The sequence below is a fragment of the Bombyx mandarina genome, chromosome 04 (assembly GCF_030267445.1).
Source record: "Bombyx mandarina strain Sakado chromosome 04, ASM3026744v2".
NCBI lineage: Eukaryota > Metazoa > Arthropoda > Insecta > Lepidoptera > Bombycidae > Bombyx > Bombyx mandarina.
Window position 1 is genome coordinate 3,761,644 of NC_143211.1, and position 23,248 is coordinate 3,784,891.

Sequence of the window (23,248 nt, forward strand, 5' to 3'; positions counted from 1 at the left end):
CGCTTCTTTTCATTTTGCCTGATCCGTTTTTGTTTCTTGTCTTTATATTACCTCTGTACGTAAACAGGACTATTGGTTGTTATTAAAGGCTCAGAAATATTGGAATACTCGAGTAGAGAGAACAGTATGTTTTGCTGTTATTAAAAACAGTTTTTTTTTAGTTCTGGTGTGTTTAGTGCTTTAATGATGTTCCAATCGGAATCTTTAATACGTAGATTTACTGTCGTATAAGTAAATTAAAAGGTAAATAATCAAATTAAGTAGGTAAAAGAAGAAGTAAGATTTACCAAGCGGTAATAGTTTAGATAATTGTGTGGTAAATCCAAGAAAATCCAATAATACTGAGTGCAGGGTTACTCGAGTAGCAATAGACAGGCCTTTTCAAATTTAACGCCACATGCTCAGCTTTTGGAAAATAATTAAAACAACAACAAAAAAAAACCTATAAATTTATTAGTAGTCCTAGTCATTAAAGAAACAACGTGTAACAAAACAAGTCAAGATGTCAAACGTTCATTTGCGATTGGAGAAAAACCGGGTAACAAATGGTCACAAAAACATTCGTTATGTCGAACTACCGTCGTTATTAAAGTGAAGAGAGACATACCACATTCTGTGTACGAGCGGTACCGTCTTTTGATTGTTTTTCTAACCTACTACGCGCATTTTAAGGTTATCTGTATTATTCAAGTTACGTGCGCCACATAACCGCATTTAACCCTTTTTCGGGTTGTGTAGGGATTGTTAATGCTTGTTCTCCTGATTGGGAGCATGGTATAATAGCGTTTCGATATTTTTTATTGTTCACTTAAGTAATATTGTGTTGTTTAGAAATAGAAAATTGAATTGACATATTTAACGTACAGTTTATTGAATAAAAATCAAATTTATAATTCTTTAAAATTTAACTAACTTTTTAATTAAACTTTACTACTTTAAAACTCTTTGATATTGAAGATTTTTTGTATCGGCAAATTGAGTATGTATTGTATTTGTCTAGGATTAAAATGGAATTAGGCCTTCAAAAAGAGGCCTGCTTGGTCTTGTTCTTATTGACCCCGAATTTTGTACATTGGGCTCCGAGTTCAAATTACGATCGGAGTATGTATCTTTATTGACATTGGAACTTCAACTTAGCTGAAAGATATTTGCTATTCGGGGTCTGTCTGTACTAGATTATGCCCGTTACATCCGTGCGTATGTTCCTGTAGGTACAGAACATATTATTATCATAGTTTGGGCCCGTTGAGTGTGGAATGTTTTTTTTTTGTATTAAAAGAACGGTTCGTGATGAAGTCAACGGCCTCAAGCGATACGGAGCACGCTACGGAGCATCCACCTTCGACATACATTGCGGGTTTACCAAAAAATATTGTTAACTAGCTGACCCCGCAGACTTCGTAGTGCCCCAATCGATAAATAAAAGACCTAAACTTTTGTATAAATTAAACTTAAAAGAAACAAAAGGAATCCGTCCGACGGGAGACACATCAAAGGGAAAACAAAATTGTTATTTTTATTTAATTCCGAGCATTTTCATATTTATCAAACTTTTAAACCTTCTCTGAACTTCCACAAATAATTGAAGTCCAAAATTAGCCAAATCGGTCCAGCCGTTCTCGAGTTTTAGCGAGACTAACGAACAGCGATTTATTTTTATATATGTATATATAAATTAGTATTTATTTTTAATTTAATAATAGTTACCAGAGTGTAGTAAATTATCATATTGGCTGAGATAACTAACTGGTCCACTTTATAAAAATAGAGTAATACGGCATTTAAAATTATGTATTTATTTTTCTACTTTTCTATTAGAATCTGTTTCAAGAATACACTACATTCAGTAGTACCGAAGTCAAATAAAATAAACGAAGAAATAATGAAGAAAAAATTCTTAATATAAAGACAACGCATTATTGCATTGAATATGTCTAATTATTTAATTGTCCAATCAATTTCCTCGGAACGAAGGATTCTTCGGAAAGGATTAAATAAAAAAGAGGAATAGTTTGAATTCGGGACGGCCCACAAAAACGAACGGACGACGAAATGTGCATTTAATTGATTGGTTTCTGTGAAATATTTTTACGTTTTAATCATTTCAATTTATCCCTGCACTAAAATGTTTTCGAGTTATATAATAATTAAGTTGATTGTCTATACTTCATTGATTTAAATAGAAAAACAATCTTAGATTAAATTTTAATTCAAAACGTTAAGAAAGATTTGTGAATGTTTGTAAATAACGTTACGTATAATATACAATACAGTAGCAATTTTAATTAATTATATTTTATTTTTATTTTAATTAAAGACGTCCAGCTATAGGATTTATTACGAGTTCTTTTGAAGAATATACATACACATTAGCAAATATATTCGCTCAGAGAACATATTCGACGCTCTCCACGGAACCTCCTTCTTCTTCATGCTTCGGATTCTCAATATTGAGGGTTGTGACCACCTCCTCGCAACAAGAGTTTATTCCGGATCATTCCACGCTATTTGCTTTTATCTGCCGCCAAGTGTAGAGCATCGTGAGCTGTGAAGTCGAGGGTAGTGCGGATCTGGTCAGTCCAACGTGTCGGGTCTCTACCTCGTGGTCTTCTTCCGTCCACCTTGCCAGTCACCATTAGCTTCTCCAAGCTGCCGTTATCCTTTCTTGTAATGTGGCCAAAGTATTCCAAAACTCTACGTAGGAAGATGGTAGAAAGCCTCGTCTTTATCTGGAGTTCTTGGAGGATCGACAAGTTGGTGCGACGTGCTGTCCAGGGAATTCCTAGCATCTTTCGCCAGCAGCACATCTCAAATGCATCAATCAATTCGGTCGCGATCGGCTTTCTTCATGGTCCAGGTCTCTGCGCCATACAAGAATATGAGAACACTAAACTGCGTACAAGATTGCTCTTGGTTTTCAGGGAGATGTTTTTATCCTTCCATATCTTATTAATTTGCGCTATGGCCCCTTTCCCATTCCGATCCTTCTTCGCATCTCATTTTTAAACGAGCCGTCACAACTAATGTTTGCGCCCAGGCCTCCTATTGAGAAGTGTTTTTTATTGCGGTGAATGGCGGCAAGTCCACTTAAAGTGATGACTATTGAGAAGTTCACTTGTAATGCGACTGTTCTAGGATCGGAAGTCCAGAAATTGTACTTTTGCAGACCTAAACATCTGGCACACAGTTTTTTTTGTATCCCGAATTGAATTAACCCAATCAATGTGGTGATTTTTCTTGTGCTTGGCTGTACGTGTATTCCGATATGGATGCCGGCATGGTTTTCATATACAATATAATTAACATTGCATAATTAAATCAAACCCGCAAAAATATAATTTGCGTGATTACTGATGTTTGCCTCGTGTGAGCCCACACGGGTGGGTATCACCAGCCCTATGTCTACCGTGAAGCAGTAGTGCGATCTCTTTTTGAAGAGTGGAATAATCGTGACGTTAGATATAATAGAAATTTGTCTTGCATCTCAAGATGGCGTTCCTATGGTAATGGGCTAGGATAACCACTTAACAGAAGATAAGCCGTGAGCTCGATCACCTGTTGCCATCACCATGCAATGCAAAATAAAATTGAAAATTGGACCGCATGTCAAATGTGGATGGCGACTTGATTTGCCTTAAAGATTTATCACAAACGGTTAGTTGGATCCAAAAGTAATAAATTCTTGGGAGTAGTATTTTGGACTAGTAAAGCACCAAAGCCACTTTTTTATATTAGTAAATTATATAAGAATCTCATTTTCGAAGTTGAATGATGAGGAGTAGTTGGCTAGAGGCTGGTATCACTGATTTGCGTCCTTCTTAGCTGAAAAAACTATAAGTAGGGGTATATATCGACCGACATACAGCAAAAAAAAACTCACAAAAATGTTCGATGGGAAGCTTTTTTATTCCTACCGATTCTAATGACCTCGATGAGCAAACTAGATTCACCGAGCGACTAGGTAAGTTCACGGGGCTCTAACCTGGTGACGTTGCTAACCCTAGCTCTAGCAAGAGCAGTGCTTCGCAGAATCTACCAACGTCTCGGAAACATGACCCATTGAGAAGATCCGGCGAGAAACTCAGTGGGCTGTGTCTGTGGGTTAATTTACTCGCCGAACCCTTCGTCGAAGGCGACGGGTTCGGCGAGAGTATCGGATAGCACGCGATCCGTATCAACAGAATTAAACAAAATAATTTGATACATCAATCGATTTATTAATAATAGATAGAGCAACGCGTGGTCTGATTTGGCCAGATATTGGTAATACTATTTAAATTCATGATAATGTAATAAATAAAAAATACCCTATCAATAAAAGCAGGCTAAATCTAGTGTAATAACGATTTTTAAATTTAGAATACAAAATTATAAAAAAAGGACACACGCATAAATTCAGATCTTCTTCTACCACGTGGTCATCTGCTTAAAATGTCTTAAAGCATCAAGTCTTACAAATTTGTTTTCAAATAAAACCTTATAAAGAGTTTTCTAATTGGAAACTTGTATTTGTTTGCATTGGTCTAATTTATCTATTACCGTGTTACGTAATTTTAGATCTAAATTAGTAAAGCAGTCAATTACAAATGAATAAAATGTCTATTCATAACGTAATTATATTCACAAAATCTGTTCTGAGGATTGGGTACAAGTAATTATTCGAAATTAATTAAATTAAAGAAAAAACGCGAACATAATTTTGCCGACGGCAAATTCTAATGGGTGTAACATTTCTAATTAAACAATCTAATTAATTAATTAACACTTTTAACTTTCTACTTAATAAAATTGAATGGCTGGATAAGATCTTATTTATTAATTTTATCTACGGCATTTTTTAATACGAATCTTCCATTTCTAATTATTAAAAGACCGTTCCCAATGACTGATGCGTCAAATAATAAAAAATAATTAGTTTTTATTCAAGATAAAAAATGAAATAATTCAGTAATCGACATTATAACCTAACTTATGATGAAACAATAATTAAATTTACTACATAAGAATAATTCTTATGGAATCTAGATGTAATAATTTTAGAACTAGATACTCACAGTCTGGTAGCTGCAGGAACAACATAAAATATCACCAAGCGCGATAAAACTTTACGTGCACAATTTCAGATATTAACAACTAATTACCGAGCAAGCTATTAAATGAAAACATCAATTAATTAGAAGGGGAGAAGCGAGCGGGTGCGAGGCTGCGGCACTCACAACTGGTTTCGAGAGACGACGAAGCATACCTCATCCATAATTCAAATAAAAACATGGATCCCAGACTCCGCCCCGGTGGGACGACGGCCAATAGCCTCGGCAAAGCGCGCGTCACACAACTCCGCCTGCCGCTCACAAATACCCCACCTATCCAATTCTAAATTAGTCCCGATTAAATTTTATCAATAAACTAGCTGACCCAGCAGACTTCGCAGTGCCTCAATCGATAAATAAAATACCTAAACTTATGTATAAAATAAATTTAAAACAAACAAATGCAATTTGTCCGACGGGCGACATATCATAGGGAAAACAAAATTGTTATTTTTATTTAATTCCGAGCATTTTCTTAATTATCTACCTTTTAAATCTTCTCTGGATTTCCACAAATAATTCAAGATCAAAATTAGCCAAATCGGTCTAGCCGTTCTCGAGTTTTAGCGAGACCAACGAACAGCAATTCATTTTTATATAAATAGATTAATACGTACCAATGTTATCATAACAGTTGCACAGTACGGCAACGAAATTTAGTGTAATTGTGCACGGGTGCCGATTGATTATATTAGCAATATTCAATTAATAACTTTCGTGAGCTTAGCGATCACGAATCGAGTCGGTCCGCTAGATAAACAACAATTTTTAATGTCTTAATTGATATAGCAAATTATGGGAACATTGTAAGCAATTACAAGAACACATTCAATTCTGGGAAGTTGCTTTTTACGTCTCGTACATAAGAGCATCTTAGCACATGTGGTCAGCTTAAGGCGCCGCGCCGTTTATTCGCAATTGAATATAATAAACTGGTACCGACTTATCGACCTTGATTTAAAGCCGAAAATTGCATTTCATGTTACATTGTATGCTTGTGATGTTATTGATTTTGAATTGATCGCATTTGAATTTGTGTTGTCCCGTTTTTAAAAAAAAACAAAATGCTTTCATTTAAAAATTTAGTATTTCGACTCCACAGTTTTTTAATCTGTAATTTAGTTATTCATTATCAAGTATATAGCGGTTCGCAAATTTCTATACGGTTTATTTAAATTCATTTTTTTATCTACCAATCGAGCACCTAGTCTTGCAATTTCTTCACGTAACTATTTCTAATACTAAATCTAATTCATTTTGTGATCGACTGCGCCTTATTAACCAGAAGTGGGCATCTAGGTATCGATCGATAGCGCGTATCAAACAAGAAATTCCTACAAACTATTTCTTATATTAAAGTCAATATTTCGCAGAGCTGAAGCCGATTACTGGTGGTAGAACCTTTTGTGAGTCCGCACGGGTAGGTACCACCAGTCCGCCTATTTCTGCCGTGATGCAGTAATGCGTTTCGGTTTGAAATGTGGGGCAACCGTTGTAGGCATTGAGACCTTAGAACTTATATTTCAAGGTGGGTGGCGCATTTACGTTGTAGATGTCTATGGGCTCCAGTAACCACTTGACACCAGGTGGGCTGTGAGTTGCTTCACCGATCAAAAAAAAAAGACCATCGATAAAAACGCGTAGTGTTGTTTGTTACAAATCCGGGTCCGATGTCGATCGAGTCACGAACGCGATTACTTTATGCACATTTACTAATTTATTTTCGGTGGTTTCCTTGACGTGTGACGTGCGACTCGGTCCTTATATTGATAATGTATCGATAAGTTTTAAAAGGATTTTAATGACTTGTCAACGTGTACTATTAATATTCACGTCCGTACGATTTCTCGTTCCTTATGTTATTAGAGAGAAGATAAATTGATGTATAAGGAACCGTAAGTAGCGGCCACAGTAGCAAAATTTAATTTAAATTTCTATGCAACGGACCACTCGTTTAGAAATTACCTGGTATTTGAAATAAAGACGGGCTTAACGAAAGCGAAGTTAAACCTCGATTTGTATTAGCCATTGTTGATATTTATCCCAAAAAAGTTTTTACCGAGAAAGGATTAGGTGCTTGCTTACGTAAATCCGTTTTCGTGATTATGCTAAACAAATTTTCTTTGTCTAGGATTGTGTCCGTTTCGCATTGTTTGTTGGTACAATTTGTCAGGTTGTTGTTCCTTTGAGAGACCCGGTGAACGTTGCAAAAAATATGCCCCTTTTTAGGAAGTCGCTAATGATAAGGCGCCAGTAGCTTTGACGTTTTTTTCGTGTCTGTGGCGTGAATTACAGGTAGAAAAAGATAGATGATTTTGTTTGCGATCGTCGAAACTGATCGAAGCTTTACGGTTCATGCTTTAAGAATGATTTTTCGCTAACAAAACTGTATACGTAATTTTGCAAATTATTCCCGAGTTGACAAAACGTGCCGGCGACAACAGCGATTCTGTTATTTAATAACACAGTCTCACCATCGAACGGTGTGGTCCGGAAGTCGAGACTGTCAACTCGATTGTGAAGATATTTAATACGTCACATTAATATACTTATCTATTCAAACCACAACAATAGTTTGTCATGATTGGCGAGGTGATGTTATTTTATGAATACCTAGCACGGATTATGTGAATTGGTTCGTACATTATAAGCTATATTAAAATCACAGAGGTACAGCTACACAACACAAAATAAATAGTAATGTAGACTAAGGCATTATTGAATGCATCGTTTCTATATTTAAAGACGATTTATTGATAAAGCGTCTCGACGTCGCCCAAAACACGTCATTACGGATCCTCCTGATCCATTAACAGTGCTTTTAGGTTCCACAAGCACCGGTTACCGCCCTTATCGAACCCGTCGCTTGCGACGAAGGGCTCGACGAGCGAATTAACCCACAGACACAGCCCACTGGGTTTCTCGCCGGATCTTCTCAGTGGATCGCGTTTCCGATCCGGTGGTAGATTCTCCGAAGCACTGCTCTTGCTAGGACCAATGCTAGCACCCCTCCGGCTTGAGCCCCGTGAGCTCACCTACACGTTAGGGCGAAGCTGATATAGCTTCTCAAGGCTATCAGCATAGAACAGATTTGGCTTGAGTAACGGAAACACACATCGTTTGTACTGTTTTTTTTATAAAATTAACTCAGTGTCAGTCACAGTTTCCTTTTTTTAAAAGAGCTCCTAGACCTACCCCGTAACAGTACGTTCTTGTAACTTCCGTATCAGTCGTGTCCATCGCACGCAAACTATTAGTGGTGTAAATAATTTTCTTAATTATAGCACACATATAACATTAACAAATTCAAACAACAGAATTATCATAAGGCAGGATGTAATTACCTTTATCGTCGTCATCTCAAATTAAGGTTTATAATATCGAAATAACTGCAGCTATTATAAATGTCTTGACATTGATTACATCACGTATTGATGTATTTGATTATTTAGATTTTGATCTTAGGATGTGAGTGTTTTTTACTGGACTAGAGCGAAAGCCATGAATACAATCATGTTTTTATCTAATTTCAAAATAACGGTGAATGTTTCTCGAATTTTCAATTTAAATTCATCATTGTTACCAAGAAAAACTCGATCTAAATTTTATGCACGAATTAAAAGCACGTTGCAAAGTTCAAGGCGTCCAACTAAATTGCAAAAGCGCCCCAAAGGACCTATCTGGAAGCATAAGCGGTTATTTTCAGAGCGTTTGAATATAAATTCATTTTGAAACAAAACTCCAGTTCTTCCGGAGAGTTCGACTGGTGGTACGACCTCTCTACTGGTAGAAGGACCTCTTGTGAGTCCGCATGGGCAGGTACCACCACCCTGCCTATTTCTGCCGTGAAGCAGTAATGTGTTTCGGTTTGAAGGGTGGGGCAGCCGTTGTAACTATACTTGAGACCTTAGAACTTATATCTCAAGGTGGGTGGCGCATTTACGTTGTAGATGTCTATGAGCTCCAGTAACTACTTAACACCAGGTAGGCTGTGAGCTCGTCCACCCATCTAAGCAATAAATAAAAAGTTAGTAACCTCGCTGGCCCCCATTGCATCGGTGATGGCTATCAATGATGTTAATCATTCATCATCAGCCGTCGGCTCGTCTACCTACGAGAACAGTAAAAACAGCGGAACGTAAATGTAATGTAAGATGGGATGGGGCGTGACGTTTAGTTCGTTGGTGTTCTTTCCCGCTCACCTGCTGATGATGATGATATCAAATTTATCCTTAATGGGAAAGGCAAAGGACCTTAGTCCATACAGCCAGGTCTTGTTCTTGGTAATAATAGGAGAATTTTGGTAGTTTTAAAGGCCGAAGCCATGTCTTGTCTTATTTTTGTCATGTCTTATTATTCTCGGTCATAAAGCCTAAGCCACTTCTTCGATGTTTTGAATTGGTCGAAGTCAAATCCATAAGCAACAATAGTAGAATCCAAATAAAAATTATTTATATAGCCAGGTTCTTGTTTCAAATCCGATGTTAAGGTAAATCCAAAAGTATGTCCGTCCAACCGCTTACCTGCTTCGCTGCCGTTTCACTAAACAAATGTCACGCCGCGACGCCAAATCGATTCGACCCGATCCGATCTCCGCTGCACCACCCTAATAACAACACCAAATCACCTTTTTTCATCAGCACCCGAGATTCTGATATTGTTAACGGATCGACTATGAAATTACACTGATATTGGGCGTCTCATTGTTTCCGCTCGGCTTCCAAGGGATTTATTTAGGGCTATTGTGAAAATCTGTTAACTCATAAATTCGTTATGACCAAATCGGTTCTGCGTTGTTTCTGTCGTACATCTTTGTCTACGAAATTGACGTGATCGAATTTTTCCTAATCTAACGGGTCGGTTCCGGTAACTTGCCGAAAATTTAATTTTAGGCACAATAAAAAGCGGTTAGGGCGAAACGAAAGGTGCTCATTAAGGTTTTTGTGAGTTTCTTTCGTTGGGCGTTCCTAAAACTATCCAGTCACCGAGAAAATTTGAAAATGTAGATCGCGGTGACTGGGGAGTTTATTGAACTCTTGTTTAGTTCAACAATTATTGTCGCAACGGGAAACGAAATAGCTCGAAAAACAAAGATTGTCGTTTGCGGCCGATTCGAATTTACCATTGAGGCAAAGGAAATGAAGCGAAGCGGCCAGGAGCGACACGAGCCACGAACCAGACGGGTACTGGCAATATTCTCGATTTTTATTTCGCGGAATGAGACTATTGAACGAGTTTTTGTCAACATCAACTATGGCGAATTGCATGATAGAATTAGATATCGATTTTATTCAACTTATCGATTTATATTAAGTCAACTATTTTCTTTTGTGTTCGGCTTTCGAAACTCGTCGATATAATTAAAAATACTTTTACGGTTTAATCTTGCGTTTTTATTGTTATTTTATAATAATATTTCCGATGTTACGTTGAGTTGTCCACTACCATGTAAACTTTAAAGTATTTGAAACGTTGGAAATTAATAATTCACTATCCTTACGCTACCAGTGTTAGAAGACATCTTGATTTCTCTTTTGAATGATTAAAGTTACGGATACAATTGATATTTGGCGGGCGACCTAAATTGTAAACACATCAGGTGGAACTCACACACCACAACCCCGAATGGCAGGCGGCTTGACGCGTTAGTCGATGATCTCGCCTTCGATATCGTCGCTCCGCTAACACCGACTCACTACCCGCTAAATATCGCGCATCGCCCGGATATACTCGACATGGCGTTATTAAAAAACGTAACTCTGCGCTTACACTCGATCGAAGTAGTTTCAGAGTTAGATTCAGACCACCGTCCCGTCGTTATGAAGCTCGGTCGCGCTCCCGACTCCGTTCCCGTCACGAGGACTGTGGTGGATTGAAACACGCTGGGCATCAGCCTGGCTGAATCTGATCCACCATCGCTCCCGTTTAACCCGGACTCTACCCCGTCTCCTCAGGATACCGCTGAAGCCATAGACATCTTAACGTCACACATCACCTCGACATTAGATAGATCATCGAAACAAGTTGTAGCGGAGGACTTCCTTCACCGCTTCAAATTGTCCGACGATATTAGGGAACTCCTTAGAGCTAAGAACGCCTCGATACGCGCCTACGACAGGTATCCTACCGCGGAAAATCGTATTCGAATGCGTGCCCTACAACGCGACGTAAAGTCTCGCATCGCCGAAGTCCGAGATGCCAGATGGTCTGATTTCTTAGAAGGACTCGCGCCCTCCCAAAGGTCTTACCACCGCTTAGCTCGTACTCTCAAATCGGATACGGTAGTAACTATGCCCCCCCTCGTAGGCCCCTCAGGCCGACTCGCGGCTTTTGATGATGACGAAAAAGCAGAGCTGCTGGCCGATACATTGCAAACCCAGTGCACGCCCAGCACTCAATCCGTGGACCCTGTTCATGTAGAATTAGTAGACAGTGAGGTAGAACGCAGAGCCTCCTTGCCACCCTCGGATGCGTTACCACCCGTCACCCCGATGGAAGTTAAAGACTTGATCAAAGACCTACGTCCTCGCAAGGCTCCCGGTTCCGACGGTATATCCAACCGCGTTATTAAACTTCTACCCGTCCAACTCATCGTGATGTTGGCATCTATTTTCAATGCCGCTATGGCGAACTGTATCTTTCCTGCGGTGTGGAAAGAAGCGGACGTTATCGGCATACATAAACCCGGTAAACCAAAAAATCATCCGACGAGCTACCGTCCAATTAGCCTCCTCATGTCTCTAGGCAAACTGTATGAGCGTCTGCTCTACAAACGCCTCAGAGACTTCGTCTCATCCAAGGGCATTCTCATCGATGAGCAATTCGGATTCCGTACAAATCACTCATGCGTTCAACAGGTGCACCGCCTCACGGAGCACATTCTTGTGGGGCTTAATCGACCAAAGCCGTTATAGTTAGTGGTCGTCGTGGCCTAACGGATAAGACGTCCGGTGCTTTCGTGTTGAAGCGATGCACCGGTGTTCGAATCCCGCAGGCGGGTACCAATTTTTCTAATGAAATACGTACTCAACAAATGTTCACGATTGACTTCCACGGTAATAAAAATGAAACCCGCAAAATTATAATTTGCGTAATTACTGGTGGTAGGACCTCTTGTGAGTCCGCACGGGTAGGTACCACCGCCCCGCCTATTTCTGCCGTGAAGCAGTAATGCGTTTCGGTTTGAAGGGTGGGGTAGCCGTTGTGACTATACTGAGACCTTAGAACTATATCTCAAGGTGTGTGGCGCATTTACGTTGTAGATGTCTATGGGCTCCAGTAACCACTTAACATCAGGTGGGCTGTGAGCTCGTCCACACAGCTAAGCAATAAAAAAAAAAAAAAAAAAATACACAGGAGCTCTCTTCTTCGACGTCGCAAAAGCGTTCGACAAAGTCTGGCACAACGGTTTGATTTTCAAACTATTCAACATGGGCGTGCCGGATAGTCTCGTGCTCATCATACGGGACTTCTTGTCGAACCGCTCTTTTCGATATCGAGTCGAGGGAACCCGCTCCTCCCCACGACCTCTCACAGCTGGAGTCCCGCAAGGCTCTGTTCTCTCACCCCTCCTATTTAGCTTATTCGTTAACGATATTCCCCGGTCGCCGCCGACCCATTTAGCTTTATTCGCCGACGACACGACTGTTTACTATTCCAGTAGAAACAAGTCCCTAATCGCGAAGAAGCTTCAGAGCGCAGCCCTAGCCCTAGGACAGTGGTTCCGAAAATGGCGCATAGACATCAACCCAGCGAAAAGTACTGCGGTGCTATTTCAGAGGGGAAGCTCCACACGGATTTCCTCCCGGATTAGGAGGAGGAATCTCACACCCCCGATTACTCTCTTTAGACAACCCATACCTTGGGCCAGGAAGGTCAAGTACCTGGGCGTTACCCTGGATGCATCGATGACATTCCGCCCGCATATAAAATCAGTCCGTGACGGTGCCGCGTTTATTCTCGGTAGACTCTACCCCATGATCTGTAAGCGGAGTAAAATGTCCCTTCGGAACAAGGTGACACTTTACAAAACTTGCATAAGGCCCGTCATGACTTACGCGAGTGTGGTGTTCGCTCACGCGGCACATAGACACCCTCCAATCTCTACAATCCCGCTTTTGCAGGTTAGCCGTCGGAGCTCCGTGGTTCGTGAGGAACGTTGACCTACACGACGACCTGGGCCTCGAATCTATCCAGAAATACATGAAGTCAGCGTCGGAACGGTACTTCGATAAGGCTATGCGTCATGATAATCGCCTTATCGTTGCCGCCGCTGACTACTCCCCGAATCCTGATCACGCAGGAGCCAGTCACCTCGACGCCCTAGACACGTCCTTACGGATCCATCAGATCCAATAACCTTTGCATTAGACGCCTTCAGCTCTAACACTAGGAGCAGGCTTAGGGACCTCGGTAACCGTACTCGCCGAACTCGACAAAGAGTTCGCCGTGCAACCTAACCCATGAATCAGCTCGCTGAGTTTCTCGCCGGATCTTCTCAGCGGGTCGCGATTCCGATCCGGTAGTAGATTCATTCGCGAAGCAGCTACTCTTGAGCTGTTAGGTCTCCTTCGGAGGCGCTCGGGTAGCTGTTAGCAAATCCCACCCCTCCTGGCTGAGCCTTTGCTCGCCCACCTGCCCTGGTGAAACTGGAAAGGCCTCCAGGCCACCAGTAATCCTTCAATCATAAAAAAAAAAACAATTGATATTCTCAGAATAAAACAGGAAACAAATTACAAATTCTCAAGTTCTTTGGTAGCTGGAACTACAATTCAATGGAATGTTTGAAATCTAGAACAAAATCGAAAAACAGGGGTCAGTTGGTTGGCCTCACACAATGCTAATTGAGATTATTTATTCGTCTAGATAAATTGGTGGAAGAATCTAAAGTTGCCTTGATCTGAAGTGATTAACGAAGCGCATCAACATCGCATGGGTCACCGATGTAGGCCTAATACCGTACGTGATTGGAGATAATTCAAGATCTTAGCAGAATATTTAATATGATTTATGATAAGATTCAGCCTATTTGTATATTTATTCCTTCTCTTCTTAAGTTCCAATTATAAATCCCCACTAGGATGGCAATTGCATTTTATTTGGTAGACTAGTCGGTGTTAGACCGTTCAGAAACGGGAAATGGCATAAAATATTCCAGGAACTGCGACAGTTACTACAATCTTGGACCATATGTAGAAATCCCAATTGTATTGTACAATTATTGTCCCACAGGTATGCTTAGCGGCAGAAACAGAGAAATATGTGATAAATAGGAATATCGTTATGTTAAAAATATGTTCGATTTTCTAAAAGTTTATTATGTCCATCGGAAATTTTTTAAGTTCAAGACTCGGTTCAACTCATTTTAGTTTATTTCAACATTCGATTAAGGGTACATTTTTACAGTCACCACACCAGTAAGACGCTTGTGGAAAACTATAAAAGGAACTAACTCAGACCGAAATAACTGATTAAAGAGTAATCCTAAATTCGATTGGGATATCTAAACGCTGGCACGTCTAACGTATATATTTACGAAGTATTTTGCCCTACCTAATCATTGGTAGCCTAAGGGTCTATTCCAACTAGCAAGAGCAGTGCTTCGCTGAATCCACTACCGGATCTGAATCGCGACCCACTGAAAAGATCCGGCAAAAAATTCAATGGGCTGTGCCTATATGGGCTAGCACGAAGCATTTATAAAGCACACAACTATTGACACGTTAAAAACGTATAAACAAACTCACTAATCTCGATAATAGCGTAATACAAACACGAAATTTCACGATAATGATTGATATAGTTTTTACCGAATCGTATGAAGACATCCATCAACGCAGCCAATAATTTGATTGTGAGTTTACGAACGTTAGTAATGAGTTTTTATTGAGCAATTTCGTTCGAACATTAATCCAATAATGTCAGGTAATACAAATGTTTTCGGTAACTATTCCTTGTTACTTTTGTACACTCACTCACAAAGTTGTTAGGATATGAGTATCTTGAGTTACTACAGTTTGTCCGACTTGAGGTTTCGTCTTCATTATTAGGCCATCAGTTTCCCGGTAAGCGCAAACCATCGTATCTGATGAAATATGAGAATAAGTGATTGAAAAACGGATGCTCTTAGTATGAAAACGCATACAATTCAATGACATTGGATGTTGCAAGAGATATGGTTTAATTTTCAATAAGTTCGCGTATCATAAATGAATTAAACTAGGCTTTTAGTGAGTATTTGGATCTGTTGTCTTCGAATATTATTCCATCGTTTACACCACTGGAAATGTTGACAAAATTAATCTAGATATATCGAATCAATATCTATTTCTCAGTACAAAAATCCACAGTCCAGTTCGTGGAGCCGTGGTCCTTAATGTATTTAGTATCTAACAAAGTTATATGCGTTTCATAAATCACAAGTACTACACACACACATTTGTTTTTAGTCTTCCTGTCTGCCATTAGTCTCGAGGGGCTATTAATATATACTTCACTCTAATAACTTTATTATGTGTGGTACGTTCTCATCTTGAAATAATTTGCTAATATATGCCCAAGCAAGAGCAGTGCTTCACTTAATTCACTCGGATCTAATCGGATCAGAGCCGCGACCTACTGAAGATTCGAAGGGGAACTCAGAATGTGTGGCTATCAGTTAAGTTGCAAGTCGATTTCTTTCCACGTGCAAATTAACTTCTCCACAAGTTCGAAGAGAACGTTGACTGGTGCTTGGAATGTCTAAAAGCACCAAGCGTGTATCGAGAGAACCCAAAAGCATAAGTCACTCAACAAGGTTTTTCTTCCATTCGGTGAAAAAACGCAAGGCTTTCTCCTTAGAGTGTACTAAAATACATTAGAAATATTTTTCATTTATTTTGTCAACGATTGTACCGACACATTCATTCTACTAACCTTTGCTTTTGGTTGATCGTACAGATAACGCTAAACAAATTGTATTGCCTCATTTATTGTCTAGTGTAATTTGTGGTAATCTAATATTTACTGTGTGATCATTGTAAAAGTATTCCGCACTAATGAGGTTGTTACGTTTTGTTATTTCATGGTAAAGGAACGCTTTGAAGCCATTTATTTATGTCACGTTGACGAGTGGATGTCATGAAAATATATTATGGATTAAATTAAATTTGTTTTGTTTTATTCAAAAATGGTTTGTGTGCTTATAAAATTTTAGGTATAAAATTAGTAAAACGTTATTTTTAAATAAATCAGCTCTGTCAGCAATTTAATAAGTTTAATCTAAGAGCCATAGACATCTATGACGACATTATACATCATAGAGAACTGTGATAGGGGTGGGTACTCAAAAGTATCAGTTATAAAAGAGTAATGTCTCATAGATACCTCTAGATATGTAATAGGTATAATGCACACTATTGCTTAGCAGTGAGCAAGGAGGAAAAGGCAAATTGATCGAACAGATAAAAGTTTAAAACAAATATTAACCTACTGATAATCAGCATTTTCAACTCCTCATTTTCTTCTTTCCCAATGAGTTCTTCTCCTAGTTTTACTGTGTCCATTATCGTAATAGTAGAATCTATACTAATATTATAAAGAGGAAAGATTTGTTTGTTTGTTTGTTTCGAATAGGCTCCGAAACTACTGGACCGATTTGAAAAATTCTTTTTCCATTAGAAGCCGACATTGTCCCTGATGAACATAGGCTACTTTTTTTAAAAAAATTTTTTTTTTTTTTTTTGTTTCATATGTGTTTTAATGTTTCCGAAGCGAAGCGAGGGCGGGTCGCTAGTATTATATAAAATAAATAATTCGAAACAAATCACACACGATGTTCTAGCCCAAATCTGCGATTCTCTACTCTTATAACTAGAGAGAGATACGTATATTTTTGCCCAAAGTGGGAATTACATTGAACTAGAAATGCTCTCGATTGTTGAAACAAAAAGCGTATTACCATCGTCAGTTCTCAGTTTGGTACCAGAAGCTTTCTATGGAGAGCCATCATCAATTGAATCGATTAAAAGACGCACATCTGCATAGAATAAAAAACATAAACAAGATTTCACAGCGAAAAGAATTCGAAGAACAAGGACATAAGGGGAGCTTAACAAGTTTCAGTTAAGTAGATTCGCTAAGAACGTGTCAATATAACAAACAACAGTCGTAAAGTCTCACACACGTCAATAATGGTCGATATTAACTACAGTATTACGGGTACTAATGTGGTTTTAATATGCACAAGCTCGGTTCCCGGTCGGGCAATTTGGCAGTCCGGCAAAAAATATACCCATTTGGTCACTGCGATGCGTGTGGCTTAATGGTAGGCTAATTATTAGTCGTGTCGTGTCTTAACGAAAGGGTAAAAGGACGTTGTTCTCCTGTAACGTGGCTTAAGTAGTTCTTAATAATATTAGTGATTGTAATCGTTTTGTACACGAGAATTTGGTAGCGCGTAAAACGGAAGATACTTCTTTTTTTCATTGCTACCTAGCTCGATACGTAATTTAGTATTTTCAAAAACATTTTAAAACCCTTATAACTTAATCTAACCTAAAATTGTGGATTCTAATTTTAAAGCACAGCGCAACTTAGGTATCTAGTTATTTTATTAATCTCATATTAAATATGTACATATTAGTTTTATAAATATTATAAAAATAAATTGAATTCGACAAAAAGTCGTATTATAGCTGCTTTTTGCTGTGAAAGTCGCATAGCAGTAATAAAGACTTAGACACCACATCTCGTGGCTGCGAAAGAAAACATATTGATACTAAAAGCACCATACATTACCTTTTTTCGGCGGAGGGCCGAACCTACTCCAGGTTCCTTAATCCAGGAAGCGCGCGGGATATGTGGTATTCGGTGACCGATGATGTTAAAGACCCATCCTAACGTACAGCACTTACCTGCTTATCTACTGCAGGAAAGAAAAATATAATACCACTCTCTACTTCTTTTGTAATTCATATTGAACTGGATATAATGATACACAGATGACAGAAGGGCTAAATGAATGTTGTGTAAGTTGGACAGCCGATGGTCTAATGCGCATGCAATTACACAAAAAGGGTGAAATTGGACAGTGTCATGTGTTTACCGAGGTAGCATAAATTGATTTGAATTATAGACCCTACATTTCGGCAGGTAAGCTACGGATTATGGCTTCTCTTTAGGGGAAGCTCCAACGATTGTTACTTTAGGAGTTCATTATGTAAATGACAATGGAGATTAAGCGTTTTGTAATTCTTCTGCTTATTTGTGGTGTGCAATAACAAAAACCTTGTTCTTTTTATTCACAAATGTAGTTAAAATATTTTAGAAGCATTTGGCAACTATTGTGATTTTCTTCAGGCATGCATTCTTATTACAAATGCTTCTAAATTTAGGACATCATAATAACATTTGACTGATGTATTGAGGTTTGCTGATGCAAGGGTAATGAGGCAAGGTAAAAAATATCTAAATGTCAGTGCAAAACGTAAATGTGAATGGACCTAGAGGAAGATCCAAAAAACCATGAATGAATTACAAGAAAAATAATATTTATTTATTTAAAAGAGTAAGAGAATTGCTGAATGATGCAATTAGGGAAAATACCAGCACTTAGAGCTGAACTTCAGTCTTGAGGTAAAATTTATTCAGTAGGTATAAAAATCAATTACAAAATAATAAACAAAGTTGTATGCATGAATGAACTGCTTTTGTGTTACATTTTGTTCTGTTATGCTAAATAGATTAATTGTATGTAATGATTTAGAAATGGCTGGTAAAAAGAAAAACGACAAAAAAGTGTTTTTCTGAAAGTTTAAACACTATACCATCACCATTTGGTATAATAGAAAATCTCTGCGAAAATCACAAGAAAACTCGATAAATTAACAATTATAGTTGTGTAATTGAAACGTGTTATTTGCATAAAACAATCGGCTTATTTATTGGTCACAATGAAAAAAAAAATTAGTTTAGGTCAACAACAAACGCAGGAAAAGCCATAGATACAAAAGATATACAAATAGCTGCAAATACCAGCCCAAGCTCGAATACCAAGTATTAACCGAATGACTATTTCAAGTATAAGAATCAAAGGCAAGAACAGGGGTTGGTACTATCACTGTTTGTAGGCTACATAATAAACACTTATTTATTCCCCTGGGCAGAGCTTCTATAGACACAGGAGACCAATAAATGGGCTTCACATCTAGTATTGTGGAAGCAGAGATGCTCGAAAGATTAAAGAGGTTTCTAGAAGAAGCTATGACGGGACTCTTTGGCGTACGCAAAAAAAGCGTATTTTGAGATTTCGAGATGTTGCCCATCTGTCTAAAACGGCAATTATTCCGAAACAACCGTAAGTACATCTTCCTAAACACTATCTCCCATATACTCTTGCGTATTTTTAAGCGCTATAGATGCTCAGTATTAGCTATATCTATCCAGAGCAAGCTTAATTATTTTAATTCTCATAATAAAAAAATAATAAAAAAACTAGGAAACGCAACCAAGTATCACGCGTAGATAACATCAGAACAAAGTGACAATAACAATACGGTATATGTGTGCCAAATGGTGTTTTAATTAGACAGATAAGGCAAGTAATTATCTAGCAAATTACCCGCAAAGCTTCGTGAGTAGTATTTAACAATATGCTTTAAGGGATGCCGAGAAATCGCAAGATGTCTATAATAGCGAAAATTCTTAATTGTATAGGATTTGTTAAAGATTCATAAAAAAGTAATTTTATAGTTGTAAATATAGATCGAAATGCTATAAAAATATTTCCAATTTTCTTAGATCCGAAATGCAGCTCCCGTTTCTTGCAGATTTTGAATATAAGATATCTTAGAAGATTTTATCTTTATCTTGTTTCTTTATAGGATTAATAGCAAGGTCATGATTTATGTTAAATTTAGCGTTTAATAATAAATAATGACTTTACTTATTATAAAGTGATGTTTTTATTTTTGATTTATGAGGTTCAGTATCGTTACTCGCCTAATGTAAAAATGTAAGCAGATAAATTTGTTTTATAAAAAAGAGCACAATCTTCAAGTCAGATGATGAAATATTCACGTTCATATTTCACGGTCATTATAAGATTTAGAAACTCCAGTTATTTTTACATGAAAATATTTTTAATGCTAATTTAGTTTTTTCTCGTTTATACTAGGAAAAATTGAATTAATTAATTCACTTTAGAATATTAAGTGATTCTGATTAATTTAATATTATTATTTTCGGAAAGTGTGTAAACAGCAAGGGTTTTCCTAATGAATCATAACTACTAAAAGTAGAACAGAATCCATTTGTTTTCCTGAATCAAAAAAGAAATTTTACGCCAAATAGCACATACGATTTTATTGAAGTATTTCGTTATTCAACTGCCCCAGGTGTTTGGTCCTAAACTTGCTTCCGGAATTTTCATAGTTTTTTTGTAGTTTTTACCCAATATTTTTACAACATGATAGTAATTAGAAATTTTCAACCGTTAATAGTAAGTAAACCTTTGATCAACAATCGTAACTATTGCTGATCGAAGTAGTAAACACTACAGAAGTTCTACCATCACACAAGGGACAGCTTATTCTTTTTATGAGTCCTTTCCTTTTTTTCGTTTGTCAGTCTGTGGACCGGCGCGTGCGCTCCAAATGGGTCCCCGTGATAACTCTCACTCTTAAATCCTTTTATATCCTTGTCAACCTTTAGGAAAACACAAGAATCGCAAACGAAATTAAACTCTAAGTCCATGAACTTAAAGCTTTCATTTATGTGCGACAAAACTCATGTTTTAAATTCCAGAAACATCAGTCATTTGTTAAGTTATCAGCACTTTATTTGGAGTCAAGATTTCTGAATATCATGCTTTTATTTTTCACATTTGAATGTTTCGGATTTCTCGCGTGCCTTCGGCTCGATAGTAAATTACGTGGCGATAGTTAACGAGCTAAAGTTTAAAAGAGATTGTCGCGTTAATTTAAAAGGATTTTAAGTGTGGATTCCTTGAAAATATGTTAGTAAAACATAAGTTTCGTAGTTAAAGGAGATTAAGCGGAGACCTTGGTGGTCCCGAGTTCGGAATCCGGATAAAATTTTTGTTTGTTCAGGAATAGGGAAGGATGGAGAAATTTCAAAATTTCTGGAAACTTCATAAAAACAATATGTTAGAAGGCTTTTTAAAGACATTAAATGTTTTTTTTTATATATTTATACGTTAATAACGGTTTCTGCATGTGTTGCAAATGCAGAAACAATTCAAGAATATTTCCAGGAAACAGATACGACTGCATTCTCATTGCCAAGTGAAAAAGTAATTATAAAAGTAATTTAATCAACGGTTTACGATAAAAATTACTAGTATAGTATTTACAATGCGCAAAACCTTTAATTGTCTGTATTAATTTAATAAATTCTTGTTTACAAAATGCGTTTAAAATGGCAAAAACCAAAAAATAGGTTTATGTTTCTTGACAAAGGTAAACTAATTATGTCCGCGACTCGTTTTTTTGTATTCTGAATAAATTAATTCGTAATAGTTTTCCGAAACAATTATTGTCTGTATTTTTTTAGTTGATTAACGAACATTAAGCTATTGTTTGGTAAAGCTATTGTAGTTAGATTTGGTCAAACCTTAATTTTTTTTTCCTACCTGAACTGATAGGCTTGAGAGGCTATATCAGCGTCGTCTTAACTAGTAGGTGAGCTTACGGGGCTCAAACCTGATGACGTTGCTAACACGAACAAGAGCCGTGCTTCGCAGAATCTACCACCGGATCGGAAACGCGACCCACTGAGAAGGTCCGGCGAGAAACTCATTGGGCTGTGTCTGAGGGCTTAAAATTTCTTATAGATGCTTTTATTTATACGTACACGTACGTAGCCTGTTTCCAAAATTCTACCCCTAACTTTTATGCACTCTGTATTAGAAGTTGAAAGTTTATTTGCGAAGTTTACCATTTCTGAAGAAATAAGTAGAAAATCGAAATTAAAAGTTTCTCAACTAAAGTTTCGGTATAACATAAAATAAATATTAATCTTCTATAAAATTTTATATTTTTTCATCTTCTTAACTACGGTAGAGTAAATGAAGCTTGTCGGCTGAAGAGCTGTGCACCTAAAAGATTACGATACAGTAATTTAGGGTGGACACTCCAATTAATTGGTTTGTTCTCTATTGGCCTATCAGTAACTATATCGGGAGAGCTTCTGTTTCTTGCATTCCCAATTGACTTTTTTTTTATTGCTTAGATGGGTGGACGAGCTCACAGCCCACCTGTTGTTAAGTGGTTACTGGAGCCCATAGACATCCACAACGCAAATGCGCCACCCACCTTGAGAAATAAGTTCTATGGTCTCAAGTGTAGTTATAACGGCTGCCCCACCCTTCAAACCGAAACACATTACTGCTTCACCGCAGAAATAGGCAGGTTGATGGTACCCACCCGCGCGGACTCACAAGAGGTCCTACCACCAATAATTACGCAAATTATAATTTTGCGGGTTTGATTTTTATTACACGATGTTATTCGTTCACCGTGGAAGTCAATCGTGAACATTTGCTGAGTACGTATTTCATTAGAAAAATTGGTACCCGCCTGAGATTCGAATACCGGTGCATCGCTCAACACGAATGCACCGGACGTCTTATCCGTTAGGCCACGACGACCTCAAACTTTATAGTGTTTTATGATACGTGCTACAATTGTGGTAAATATCGCAGTGCGCGAAGTTGATTGTTAATATCCTGTCTTCAGCATTTAGTGTTTACTTCGGAGGTTGCAGAAATAAAGTGAGTGTAGTGCATTTTACGTGACGAAACCTACAAATATCAATATTAATCTAAATTAAGACAGATAAAATATATTGATAATAATATTTTTTTTCGTAAGCGAATTTTAATTTTGTTTTTTAAATTCATCTAGTTGCGCACGAACAAAAACGTGGTACCGGAAAACGTTGCCAGAGTCAAAAATTAATGCAAACTCTTTGAACATCTGCGTTCCATAAACGCACTCACGAACGGGTCGCGAGTATCACATAATCGATAAATTAAAACATCGATATTATGCCAGACACGTCACTATATAATAGCACGCATTTTATTGAATTCGCGGTTTTTTTTTTACTTCGAACGAATGATACGTATAATTCAATTTTGTTAAATTATTATAATTATT

The 23,248-nt window shown here is 37.8% G+C and overlaps 1 protein-coding gene across 2 annotated transcripts in view; it reads right to left on the bottom strand.

Moving 5' to 3' along the window:
- The window catches only part of LOC114249238 (homeobox protein aristaless), a 95,224-nt gene that overhangs the window by 60,759 nt on the left and 11,217 nt on the right, over nt 1-23,248 (bottom strand). The window contains exon 1 of one of the 2 annotated variants that reach the window (XM_089740462.1): nt 5,055-5,442. The exons of the other annotated variant lie outside the window; for it this stretch is intronic. Coding sequence (XP_089596588.1) covers nt 5,055-5,079 — 25 coding nt within the window. The 5' untranslated portion in view covers nt 5,080-5,442. Of the gene's footprint in view, nt 1-5,054; nt 5,443-23,248 lie in introns of those variants that run through there. 2 annotated transcript variants of the gene reach the window in all.